The following is a 13,862-nucleotide window of genomic DNA, read 5'->3' as shown; positions in this document are numbered from 1 at the left end:
TGCAGGATTTTGTTCTCTTTCTTAAGAACATCGGTCTCAGATGCTGTTCATCTGCTGTAGGTTGTTTTTTAGGCCTGCCACTTCTTCTTTTGTCCTCCACTTGTGCAGTTTTCTCAATTTGTTATGGACACACTGCAGACCACGCCAAGATATGCCAAGTTTTCAGCTAAGAACTCTTTGGGCATCAGCTTGTTGGTACAAAAATACTATTTTATGCCTGTCAAACAGTGTTTTGTTTGGATTTTTTTCAACTAAAGAAATAGGAACAAATGATATACTTTGCTGCCTAAAGATACAAAAAAAATTGGTTCTTTGCTAAGTTGTCTGTTATGCGTCAACACATACATTTCATCCCTAGAGTTAGGTACCTTTATACCTGAATGATTCATGGGTCATTGTTAAGTGGCTTAACAAATCAAACCCTGTGAAAATAGCCAGGTATGAAAATGAGTAAAAAGTAAGGCAATGTCCAAGTAAGAAAGCCGAACTACAGCTTACAATCACACCAAGCCTGGCTCAAAACATACAGAAGGAGGACTGTCTAATACAGTACACTGGCAGTGTTTAGGATTTCATCCACCCAGGATTCATTTGCAATTTGTCATCATTTCTATAGTTGGCCTAAAGGTAAAGAAGGCCCACTCACTTGCTTTTTCTGGAGCTTTCACCTTTATCGCATGCTGTATGTTGTATCATTACTGAGCTCATGTGTTAGTAGATTCACTTGTCACATGACCAGACTCCATCTGTTCATGAAGCTTTACCACCAAGAGAGAGTTGTTAGCATGTGTCAGTCACAGTTCACTAGTTGATTCATGGAGCTGAATTATAGACGAGTACAAAATAAGTAATTCTCCTTATTGGTTTGTTTCTACCATATTACTGTGCCTGGACTGTAATATGTCTATCAACCACTGTTTCAGCTGTCTGATGTAAAGGTTCCAGTGAAGGCAGTCACTCCTCCTGACTGAGCAGTCATTATTAATATCACGGGGTTTACCTCTAAAGTTGAAATATATGCGTTTGTATACTTTGGCAACTCCGTTTGAATATAACTAAGATTAAGAAGAGACGTTTTGGGTATTGCATTCGATAACATGATGGTTTTTTTTAGAAATATATGGCTGTAAATTGTATGAGACAGATATTTTGCAGTCTATGCTTTGAAGAGCCTCGAGGTATTCAGCAGCTGAAATTGGTTCAAGTCCAAAACAATTTTCAAAAAAATTGCAACACTGTGAAAAGCAATAGAATTTCAAAGTGAAGGTTGTGACCCATCAACAATGTTTTTTTTATATATATATATAAAATATATATTAACACGAACGCACACAGACACACAGACAGACACACAGACAGACACACACACACACGCAGAGAATCAATGAACAAACGTGTCTAATACAGGCCTGTAGTAGATAGACAATGTGTTTAAACTAATTGTGCACAATTGCCCATGTCTTCACTTTAATGTTATACTTTGTTAAAGTTTTCTTTCTCTCGTACATTTGCCATTTTTTAGCCATATTTCCCAGCACTAATGCTCAGGTCGCCTGCTGTGAGCAGCTCTCTGGAGATCGTCACACAGTATCTCCATACTGAGTTGAGGTCTGAGCTCCTAAAAATTATTTTTCTTTGTTTAAAGAGATTCTCTTGAAGCTTTACTTTGATGTTTAGTGTAATTATCTCACTGTTCTGCTGAACGTTATAACCACTCTGATATTCTTCTTTAAATAAGCGATGGTCTTGAGGACAACGTTTTCTCTCAATATTGGAAAACTGACAACTCTAAGACCACAAAGACGGAATCAGATCAAGATGCTTCATCTCACAGTGTAACGAATAGCAGTAAGAGTGGCGTCAGTGTTTTTATCTAATTCTAAAACAGACAATTAAGCAAATTTTCCGCTGCTCACAAAGGTTTAAATTTCATACTGCAAACTGTGCATCGTCTTGCTTTTTTATTAGAGCTAGTTGTTATGTGCTCAAGGATCTGTGTGCTTCATCAACAAGCTAAACACGAAGACGTTTATGGACTTCTATATGAGTATAAATAATAAAGCAATATGTTACTCCATCTGTTAGGATTTAAAATAACTTGATTCCGTCTTCATGATTGTTACCAATTCTATAAAAATGACAAAAGCAACACAGTAGATTTCTGTCCATGATGAGTCCTTGTGGAGTTTTTTCCCCCGTTTCTCTGATCACGCGCTCAAACTTCTTGCTGAGCCCAGATGGAATCGGTTGGGGGTGAACACTCATGCCAGATATCAAATTTGAAATCTCAAGTCTGCCTTGTATGAATCACAGATGAACACAATATGGATGGAAGTGGATTCAAAACTAAATGGAATGAAAAAGGGGTTGGTTGGAGTACTGGTCTCCTAATGCAGCGGTCCCCAACCCCCGGGCCGTTTGGTACCGGGCCGCGAGACTTGAGGCTTGGGTGTGAAATGCATGGTTTTCAGGGTTTCTATCGGTTTTTAGCGTTATGTTGTTATCATTTTTATCGTTAACTCGGTTCTCCTGGGTCTTTTCACGTGTGTTATGAATAAATCTTCTTTTTTTCGGTACCGGCACTAGTTTTATTTTGTTGTATTTATCCGCGACACCTTAAAGTCCGGTCCGTGAAAATATTGTCGGGCATAAACTGGTCCGTGGTGCAAAAAAGGTCGGGGACCACTGTCCTAATGGAATAAACTAAAAACAGGCTTGTGCAACATGACTGTTTAAAGTCACGACGTGCCTCACTCATGTGCAAAGAAGGAAATATTGAAGTGTTTTCTAAGTGTGTGTGTGTTTTTTCCATTTCTAGAAAAATATCAGTCATATTTTTTATCACAGTTTTATTATGAAAATTTATTTGGATCTTTGTTTTCTTCAAATTACTTTTTTTAATCTGAAAACTCTGTTGAGACCTTTTAAACTTGTGGTTCTGTACAGAAGTGATATTCATTCTAACCTAACTAACCTAACCTAACCTAATTCAAGGTGTCATTCACACTAGTAAGCCTTAACTTGATTCACACTACTGTGCAAAAGTCTTTCCTTTATAGTTTGCTCATTTCTCTCATTTTTGCTTCACAGGAGCCAAACTTTGCTGTAGTTTTTAAGGAGCTCTTGAGCAACAGAGATTTTTCATTTTCTGAATTTACAAAAATGTCAACAATAGTACAGTTTGACAGATATAGGGTAATATTTTGGTGATTCCCAAAGATCAATTTGCTGAAAACTTGGCACATGTCAACGAATGTGCAGTGTGTTTTTTGTTTTTTTTAAATTGGACAAGAAAGAAGGGAGAAGCCTGAAAACTATATACAGCAGATGAACAGTATCTGAAAGTCATGCCCTTAAGAAACAGGGGGAAAAAAATCAACAAAGATACAGGACCCAAGAGATGTATCTGACCCTTCAGCTGATCCATCTACTGTTCTCTGAAGCCTCATCAGAAATGGTCTCAGTGGAAGGCTGGCTGTCAAGAAGCCCTTTATAAGAAGGGGGAAAGGGGAGAAAAGGCTGAGGTGTGCTGAATTGCACAATACTGACTGAAAATCAGTGTCAAAGGGTCTTGTGTAGTGATGAATCTAAATTTGAACATTTTGCTTTAAATCATTGTCAATATGTATGGAGGAGGTCAGGTGAGAGCTCCAACAGCGAGTGTCTACAGCCATCTTTACAACACAGTGTAATGTCTGTCATGGAGTGAGGGAGCAGACCTTAATATTACTGAAGCAGTGTGGAACAAATATTAGAAATGTAATATAATTCTGCTCACTGTTTTGGCCCATGGCAGGTGATTGACATCAAAGAGAAACTCAAGGAGTCCAAAAGGTTCTGGTCCAACTTGCCAGATGACATCTGTGCCAAGGGCAAACTCACAGAGCCCGATGAGGAGCAGTGCTGGAACAGCCACACTAAGGGCAGGTGAGGACTTCTGGTACTCTTTATAAGCACAGCAAAGTCACACGATCTCTCCTGTTATCACATATTGCCTGCCAGGGATTAAAATAACCACACTCTGTTCAGAGATTATCGCTCGCTCTCTCTCTCTCTGTAAGTACAATGGGTTAGTACTCTTATGGAGAACTTGTACAGTATATAATCCCTGAAGGCTGTAACACCCAGAGGAGAGAGGCGCTCCAACACTTCTTGTCACCGGCGTTCAGTTTGCAGTGTGAAGCTAAACCGTACAGTTGATTGGTCACTGTGTCGTGTCTGTAACCGTGAACCAGAGAAAATATATAAGCTCATCACTTTAGCCCTCTCCAAGAAACAAAATCAGCAGATGGTGCAATAAAAGACAATTGTTTGTGCCAGTAACATTTTTAAGCGCCACTCTAAATCTGGTGAGTAAATTGATAATAAAACATCAGTAACAGTCAAACTGCGTTAGAAGTGTGTAAAATCATTGGATTCTCTTCTTATTTGAAAACGGACTATGTCCAGCTCCGTTCACCTTTAAGTTATTAAATAAAATACAAAATGATTGGAGAAGATGATGAAGCACAGATTGCATCGCTGCAAAGCAGTTAAATAATTCTTGATTCACTAAGTTACAACAGACAAAACAGACATTTGTGTGCTTCGGGCATGTTAAGAGCTCTCTGTGTGAAGTGCAACCACTCCCAACATGAAATAGACCGTTAAGCCTGATTGCACTCCTGTGTTTTGTCTGATTTAAGCATCTGCCATTAGAAAGAACAGCTCTTGTAATTCTGTCTAATTTCACTTGGTCTACTTTGGGACTCAGCTTGTCGTCCCAAATCATGAGCGCACATGCTGCATTTAAGAGATATGCTGCATGGAAATTACCCTTATGGAAGAGAAAAAGAAAAATCCTTGGTAAATAGTTATGTTTTCGACACATTATGTGTCTCGTGCTATGATCTACTACAGCGGTCCCCAACCGTTTTTGCGCCACGGACCGGTTTATGCCCGACAATATTTTCACGGACCAGCCTTTAAGGTGTCGCAGATAAATACAACAAAATAAAACTAGTACCGATACCGTAACACATATCATAACACACGTGAAAAGACCCAGGAAAACCGAGTTAACGCTAAAAACGATAACAAAATAACTAAAAACCGATAAAAACCCTGAAAACAATACATTTCACACCTGAGTCTCAACTCTCGCGGCCCGGTACCAAACGACTCACGGACCGGTCCGAGGCCCGGGCGTTGGGGACCGCTGATCTACTAATTAAAGTGGCCATTTTCACCTTTATGTCATAAAACATGCGTAAAAGAACTGAGTGATTGTTACCTTCACGAATAAATGATTATATGAGACAAGCAGCCGTGTGGAAAAGAAAGTTTTCACAGGACTGTGTGCAGTTCTTTGAAATACTAATACACCAAGATTCAACTACCTGCAGTCGTAGTACTTTAAAGCACTTGTTTTCTGTATGTTCATGGTCGACCCATGACTGAAAGGTGTCCAGGGTCCTGTGGCAAATAAGAGAAGTCATGTTCGGTCTTTTCTAACTGCAGTGTTAATAACTTTAACATTTAACATGCTAATCGAGGCCTGTAGAGTCAAAGAGGTAGCTCTTGGATTTTCTGCTTATTTCTCTGAGAATTGCTCGGTCTGACATTGGGGTGAATTTCCTGGGGGTTTCCACTCCTGGGAATATTGTGGCATTGTTTTAACCTACCATCAAACTGCCAAACTTCTGCTCCTATAGAGGTGCTCACGCTTGCTGTTGATCAGTAAGTAAATTTGGTTTCTGGTTACCCTCTGGAAACAGTAACAGTGTACTTAGTTTTTAACAAGACTTCAGAGAGTTTGGTGAAAACTTTCTTTTTCACAGGACTGTATAAGACTACAAGACTTATGTATATATGAATATCACATTAGGGATATTATTGGAGAGATTTCTTTATTCTTCTGTGTGACAACAAGCAAACTGAGAATCACATTTCACCAGTTACACCGAAAACACGTGATATAAATAGGAATGCTTTATTCTCGGTTTGTCTGTCAGTGTGCATGGTCTGAAGTTACACAGTGTTAAGCTCTGTGAGCCGCCTCACAGTAGATTTAGCGTCAGTGATGATGGCTTTCTGTTGTTGCAGCCAAACTATCAAGCATACATAGAACAACATAATTCATGAATATTTTTCATAAACATAGTGATAATAAATTATTTACTAAAGGATGTGTCAGTACAGATTTTTTACATTAGTTTATTTATTTAATATTATTTTTATTTATTTTTTTTTCCATCAGTTCTGACTTGACTGTCATCAACATATGTCCCCAAATACTCGACGATACTTTCAAGTTTTTTGATGTGTCGCTGTGTCCAGATATTTTCCTGAAGTGGTGAAGGAGGGTCTAACCAACCAGGTGAACAACCCAGAGGTGGAAGTGGATATCACCAGGCCCGACACGCTGATTCGGCAACAGATCATGGCGCTACGTGTCATGACCAACAAGCTGAAGAACGCATACAACGGAAATGACATCTACTTCCAGGACTCCAGTAAGCTTTCTTATTTGCTTATTTTTGCACTCTATCAATTACACACATGCTCACAGCTCAATCTGTGGGTGGAAGCAATCTAACAATAAGTAAAATAGATCAAGAAAAGCTTTCCCTCACTGCATGTTACTTTTGATATGGACTACATTACACCACACGCGGCACTGTGACAAATATATACACTGTTACTACTGAAATAAGATCTCAGTTGTCATTCATGTAGGAACTCGGTATACAACTCTGCAGGATGTTTAGTGTTGCACTGAAGCAAGACTGACATTTATTAGGAGAATAAATAGCTCTAGGTGTGGTGACACAGACAATGACAGACAACCAAGCCTATGTTTAGGAAGATGCACATCTCAAATGCTGCTATGACAGAAACCATTCTTTCTGATTCTGTGGATCCTCTTAAGCTGACAAGATGGGAGAAATTCGGCGAGCTACAAACAAAACATGTGGCTGCATGACTGCTGCCACCATAATTTGTACTTCAGCTCCATCTTTGCTGCTGTCATGTTTGTTTTTCTCTTGGGAGCGGTGTCTACTTCAGCATTGTAGATCCGGCGCTAAAGCGCCCGAAATTATTGCATAGGTTGGCAAGGGAGGCAAGAAAACCGTAAAAAAAAAGGACGTTTACGCGTGATTTGTTGGTGAGACTTTCTCCCGCACTTTGCCGTTCACAATCACATTTCCCACCATTTTAAACTGAGCGAGGAAAGCCTGGCACTGTCAGCTGTAAAGGAAACTTTTACACCAGCACTTGAGATCAGATAATCAAACAGAATTGCCCTGAGAAGCAGATCTTTTCATGGCTGCTAAGTAAATCTTTGTATGTTTTTAAAATTGAGGTCTGTGGTTAACTTTGACATGTAAATTTGCCACACTGAACAATAGGAACTGTCTCGACAGTACCTTTGAAGGAGCCGAGAGTCCCAAACAGAACAAAATGAACCCAACTCATTAGCTTTGTTGTACCGTTCACTTTAATTTTTAACCTCACGCTGTCAAGCTGTTCCAAAAAAAGAAGCCGGCGTGTGTTGTACAAAAAAATTGAACTCAGTGTCTCATTAGGTACACAAGCCGGCAAAGTCTTAGTTCAACAGCTGCTTTAGCCATACAAGTAGTCATTAATAAGGTGTTCAGCTTATGAACCACCAGCACCTCAGATCGAAGAAACCCTCCTGAATTACCACAACGACAAAAATCATGTGCAGACTCCGTGGGTCCCCTTCCCCCGAATCAACAAGTAAATGCATGTGGAGGCAATATTAGGGTAATGAGTAAAGAAGTGCTTGTAGGACATTTGAGAAAGTCTGTGAAATTTTAATCATAACATATTTCAGCCTTCTTTTCCCAACATACTGTAATTAATGTGTGAAGCTGTTGCTTTGAGGTGCTAGAACAATTTACAACCTCATTTCTCCTCCTGGTTTTTATGGTAGAAAGCAGGCATTCGCTGACAAGAATGGATTGTACTGCTGTATTTAAATTCAGATTTCATAGATTTTCTTTATGTATTTGCATAATTACCCTGTACAATAACACCAAGTGTATTAGATTGGATACGGTTTTTATACCGTCAGTGTCATTTTTTAAACCCTAACCTTAAACCCTTGTATGTTTTAGTTTATTTAAGATAATTAGGCTGTGAGCAATAAATTGGACAAAAAAGTCAGATATAGCACAACTGATTCGAATTAAAACTAGTATGCAAATTGCTATTTATTTTTAAAAACTTTAGATTTTTCTGGCATTTGTTTCATGGTTCAGGCACTGTAGGGTAAAGCTTGTTCATCAGCAAGAGTTTAGAGGATACTTTGTATCTTTATGTTCACTGTAACAACTCCAGTGCCTAAAGTTTGCTGTTGAGCAGTTAACCAATTAAACAGTTTTCCGTTCATACAAAACTGAATTGAATAGTTGAAGCAGCTGTTTAAAACCTGCTGTTGAGCTGAAGACTGCAGGAATCTGTGCCAAAGCTGAAAGCGTCGCAACCTTCAGTCGCTCACTAATCTAAATACTGAGGGTTATTTAAACAATGATGCTACAGCTTTGCCAAGAAAAAAAATAATAATAGCATAGTAGATAGTCAGTAATTGTGAATATTTGAACTGAACAAAACATTTCAAACAACCGAAGCGACTAACCAAATTATAACACCCACTGTTGAATATATCAGTAGGATGTATGTGGGTGAGCTTTTTGTTTCTTCTTTTTCTGCCACATTCTCGTGTGACCGGGGCTCGATTGTGCGCTTTCTCTTCCCCTGTGCAATGAACCGCACTCGGTAGCTGCTTCTGATAATGTTATTTTCATCTAATTTTTAATTTGTGTTGCTGCAGGTGACGAGGGCAGCAGCTCCGGCAGCGGCAGCGGTTGCTCCGACGGCTGCACAACAGAGTTTATTTTTGTTGGAACAGAGGCTCCCGTGATCGGAGCTGACAGAAGCGATGAGCGCGCAGCAGCCGCGGGCAAGTCAGTTTCCTGCGGACCCTCCGTACTGCTGCTGACGGTTGCCCTCACACTCCCGCTTTGGGCGATGCAGACTCAGTGGAGATAATACAGTGTGGCCCGCATTACCACTGACTTTTTTTTACTGTTACGTAACAGTATGTTTAACAGCAAGTTGTACTGCTGTTCCCTCACTGGACATGTAGAGCCTCCTGGAAACCTGTTGAGAATGGCTTACTGTATGGTGTGGTAGGAGTGAAAGTGAGTGCAGTGCTGCATCCCGCTTGTCCCCCAAAGAATGCTTGGTGCCATCAGTGAACCAGCTTTCACATCAAAATAAAGAAAATGTGTTTTCTCATTATTCTAAAGTGAGTTTTGGAGGGTAAAAAAAGCCCAAAACATCTTTTAGAAATGAAACCCTCTAAAGATGGTTCTGTCAGTGATTTTTTGTTCCAGATAAAAGGGAATCTATTTTTCTTTTCCTTTGTATGATGAATGGAGAAAACGAGACGACACCTATTTTATCCTATTAGTCTTCTCCCCCAAAAGGAAAAACAAAATCAAAAGGAGAAAGTTTTACTGTGTGCATGCGTGGATATGATGTTAACTGACAAAACATTCTTTTTTTTCCGTTTTTATGCAGGCTACACAGTTTTTTGGAGTGATTGTGCAGGTTGTACAGTGCTAGCAGTTCGCCTGGTTTCCCGTTTGGTCATATCGACGTGGCTTCAGGAAGCAGCAGGTCTTACAGCCACATTATTGTTGCACATTTGATTATCTCTTTAGAAAGTGCTATCGTACTGCACTAAGAGAACTACTTTGCACAGATTATTTTTGTTGGCTTCATAAGTTTCTACAGCTACAGAAAACATCCACCCCACAGAGAAAACGATCTATATTTTCAGATCATTTAATTGATTGTATTGTACTTATAAGCAGTTACAGTATGTGTTACAGTGGAAGGTACTGTAATGTAATCTTACTGGCAATGGATACTTTTTTTTTAACAACTGTGTCATTGTTTCTACAAATTATTTGATCATCTGTTAAATAAAAACTAAGAATGGTTCTGCAGCAGCACTAATTGCCTGTTAACAGCGTTCAGGTATCTAATTTACTTTCGTCTGTCTGGGTAGTTAACATGCACTCACGCTGGTTCTGTTATTCTCAGAGGACTTGGAGGAGAGTAATAATAGATATATCCTTATGAAATTTTAATTTCCTTAATTTTCTTGGCTGCCACACTGATGAATTTTGCTTTATGTTACTTGTTTATTTGCATACATGTAAAGTTACCCGTCGTAACCTCTGATATCCTCTGCTGGTTACCCCTCATGCCTTGCAATGCATCATACTGAAATTTGCATGTTCTTTGGTTAATGAGAGCAGACCTATGCCCCCTACAGGCTACATGCGGTGTAATTGGTCGTGTTCTCTTAGAGGACGCGTACAAAGTCAGCAACTTTTAAAAAAGAGTTCCGAGGCCAGAGGGCTCCAAATGTACTCGTACAACTAAGGTAACTATTCGTAACTTTCATTCTGTGTCCTGCAGGCTTTGACCTTTAGCAGACTCAAGAGGCTCAGGGAGCAAAGCACTTCACAAACACAACACAGTGGTTGATGTCGAACTGTATACCAGAAGGGTTCATAGCTGAGTGAAAGGCTATAAGTGGCGGCCATAATAAGAACTGGTCACATTCGCCGAATGCTAAAGTAATGCACTTCCTGTTCTGTCTCCTTTAGCATGAGATGCACTGCACCATACTTTATGAAAGGAAATGAGTTAATGCTGTCTCTCAGTTCCTCGGGGTTTGAGCGCACGCAGCCGTTATTAATGTGAGCACTCTGTTGTTTCAGTTTAATAACTGTTAGCCTGCAGTCTTTAAAAAAAAATTCAGTTCCAACATTGGTAAAAAAAGATTTTTTAAAAAGCACGCTTTTTCATTGAACTGACACTTTGTCTATCACATCATGCCAGATGACCTCACCTTTTGCCCTGTGTCAGCTCAGATAGGCTCAAGCTTTACGTAAGTATTCAAGAAGGACTTTTTCTTTTTTGTTATACTAGAGAAACGATAGTTTTAAAGTACTCAGCAACAACTTGATAACACCAATCTGCCAAGTGAGATTCAATTAGCACTAAGTTCTAAGTTCTCATTAATTCTCCTCCACATTTTACCTTATGACATTTTCTATTAAGATCAAGGGAAAGGGTTTAGAAAAAAAGATGGGACTTTTTTTTTTTGACAATTCATCTGCAACTAATGGCTTTAACATCTAGTCGCAGAGAAATGTAGCTTTCGGATACAATATCTTGCAATATGTAGCGTGAATATTGTTGAAGCCATCACGAGTGTGCCTGGAGGATTGAATCTCATCAGCTCATAAGTACCTGAAATGTTTTCACAATACACAAGCCCATTACTTCAACAGAGACCTTCCAGTAAATACACAAATAGACAAATCAATAGGAGCTATGAGCAGCTAAAGAGATCTTGTGTTTCATGTACAAAAGCTTAATAAAGAAAATTCGGGGCACGAGTTTTCCTCGTCTCCACAGCGTGAAGAGGGGATAGAAAAGCACAAAGTTTGTGCAAGCGTCATGGATCTCTTCACAGAAAACACCATAAGGGAAATCTACCCTCGGTGTGCTCATATGACTCACGAAAGAGAAACTGAGCACCACAGGAAGCTCCCACAGTTGACCTCTTTCACCTCACTTCTTATCGAAATGGTTTTAGGATAAGGTGACTGAACAGCAGCCTCCTACTTAAAAAAAACACAAAAACCCCAACAGCATAGCAATTAAATCACTGAGCAGCAAACCTGTGCTACTACCCAGAAAAGGGTTACCACTACATTCCACTTACATAACCACAGCAGTCAAGGTGTCCAGAATAAGCACTGTTGGTGCTAAGAAATTAGTATAATAAAGTAATCCAGTGGTGCTGCAAAACAAACAACACTGTAGAAAAGTAAAGGCAGAGATTGAATCAGTGTGGAGCAGAAAAATGAAACTTGATCACTTGATCAAACTTGATCAAACAAAGTGATCAAACCAAAACAGTGCTGCAAAAAACTTACCTGCAAAGCTAAACAACATATATAAACACCAGGGGCCTGTTCTTCGTACCTCGCTAAGTAAGTTAGCTGGATTAGATTGTTGACGATTTCGCGTGATCCTGGATCGTTCGGTTCCCCGAAGCTCATCCGGGACTTGCTGTCATAGCAACAGAGCTGTAAGCGTAAACCTGCTCGGGAGCAGGCTTACTTTATGTAAACAGGATTAGATCGCGGCCACGCAGGTATGTCCGCTTCATTTATACGAAAGCAACAGCGATATTCCACCACTGTTTCACCATAAATAAATAACATCAATGTAACTAAAGATAATGCAGCACTTGAGGCAATGGGTGAAGTGTCTTACCCAAGGACACTACAACCGAGACTGTCCAAGCCGGGGCTCGAACCGGCAACCTTCCGATTACAAGGCGAACTCCCAACTCTTGAGCCACAATTGCCCCATCCCCTTTTACGACACCCAGTGATCGCACATTACTTCAGCCAGCTGTACTAATCGTCAACAGCAGGTGTGTTCGGGGAACCGGATTAGCGAGCTCACGGTTAGCGCGATGGTTTGGTCTTGGATGTGTCATTTGATCTTGGATGTAGTGAGCGACGTACGAAGAACGGGCCCCAGGTGAATGGAAATAGCTATTAGTGGGGGACAGGGGGTACACAGGTAACAAAAGGTCCTGCACCAGGTGTGGTGGTTTTACAGCAAGTCTGGTGGGGTGGCCTTTGTGGACTGAAGGCCCCCCCACCCCCCACCCCACCCAACACCTGCTAACTGCATGGGAATAATAACAACATACCAAGGCAAAAGAATTATTAAAAAACTTTGAATGTACTGTTTTAAACTAACTGCTAAATTAAAGAAAAAATCCTGTCAGGCCAAGGTTTGTTTCATGCAGTGTTAATGTAGCAATAAGCCTTATTTAGTTAAAAATGACCTCTTGCACTTCACAGTAATTGTCAGTTTTCAAAGACATGCCCTGTGTTCAGAGTAAAGCTTGTAAAAACACTTCCTTTACCGTGAACAACTTGATGAATGCCACAAGGCTTTGGCTGCATCTGCACTGTGATGATTAAAGCTCCTGTCTAAGTTGAGGCTAAACGTTAGCCGTTGTCAAGGTCACAGTCATAATTCTGAGTGAAACAGAAACCTCAACGGGAATATGAAATTAATCTCTGTATGCATTTAAGCAGTGCTCAGCATTATTCCCCTCAGAAGGTCCCAGGAGCCGTTCTTCACTATGCGGAGATAAAAGACTCCAAAGACAACGGTTCATACTATCTTAAGCTTTACCTCTGAGTAATTTTGAAGACAGCAAAGTGTATTGTACTTGGACTCACTCCAGCACAGAGAAACTACTGCAATGGGAGCTGTTCAAAAATACCTGCCTTCACCTCTTTTAAAATGCAGGAGTTCATTAATATCGCCATTCATTTCTTAGTCTCTGTGTGGAAACTGAACACTGTCCTATTACCGTCCAGGTTCTTCAACTCCCAATTACCAGTAATGAAAAATGCCAAAGGCAGGGTTTCTGCAAAGAATAACTGCACTTTGAGACGCTGTCACAAAATTAAACATTAAAGCATTGTGATTTTATGATGTAGTTTCACTTCAGTCATTACTGAAAAATACTTCAACATTTCACATGATATTATCGAGTAATTACACCAGCAGACATTGTAAAAAGGTTTCTTTGATGGTTTTGGGGGTTAAACGTAATAATGGTAAGTTCACAGTAATGTAGCTCACTTTATCTTTAGCTTGAATCTGGAAAGAGCTTTCCAAAGTGTTTCCCATTCACGCAGACAGTCGTGCAGCAATGGAGACAGAGTTTTCCT

At 39.9% G+C, this 13,862-nt stretch overlaps 1 protein-coding gene across 2 annotated transcripts in view; it reads left to right on the top strand.

Moving 5' to 3' along the window:
• gpc6a (glypican 6a) overlaps nt 1-10,043 on the top strand; it is a 146,860-nt gene extending 136,817 nt beyond the window's left edge. For both annotated transcript variants that reach the window (XM_026165760.1, XM_026165750.1), the window contains 3 exons: nt 3,797-3,927; nt 6,319-6,494; nt 8,840-10,043. In XM_026165760.1, coding sequence (XP_026021545.1) covers nt 3,797-3,927; nt 6,319-6,494; nt 8,840-9,057 — 525 coding nt within the window. In that variant the 3' untranslated portion in view covers nt 9,058-10,043. The remainder of the gene's footprint in view (nt 1-3,796; nt 3,928-6,318; nt 6,495-8,839) is intronic.
• Nucleotides 10,044-13,862: the final 3,819 nt, after the last annotated feature.

The sequence above is a fragment of the Astatotilapia calliptera genome, chromosome 1, assembly GCF_900246225.1.
Source record: "Astatotilapia calliptera chromosome 1, fAstCal1.2, whole genome shotgun sequence".
Taxonomy (NCBI): Eukaryota; Metazoa; Chordata; class Actinopteri; order Cichliformes; family Cichlidae; genus Astatotilapia; species Astatotilapia calliptera.
This window is presented reverse-complemented; position numbering and strand designations above follow the sequence as displayed.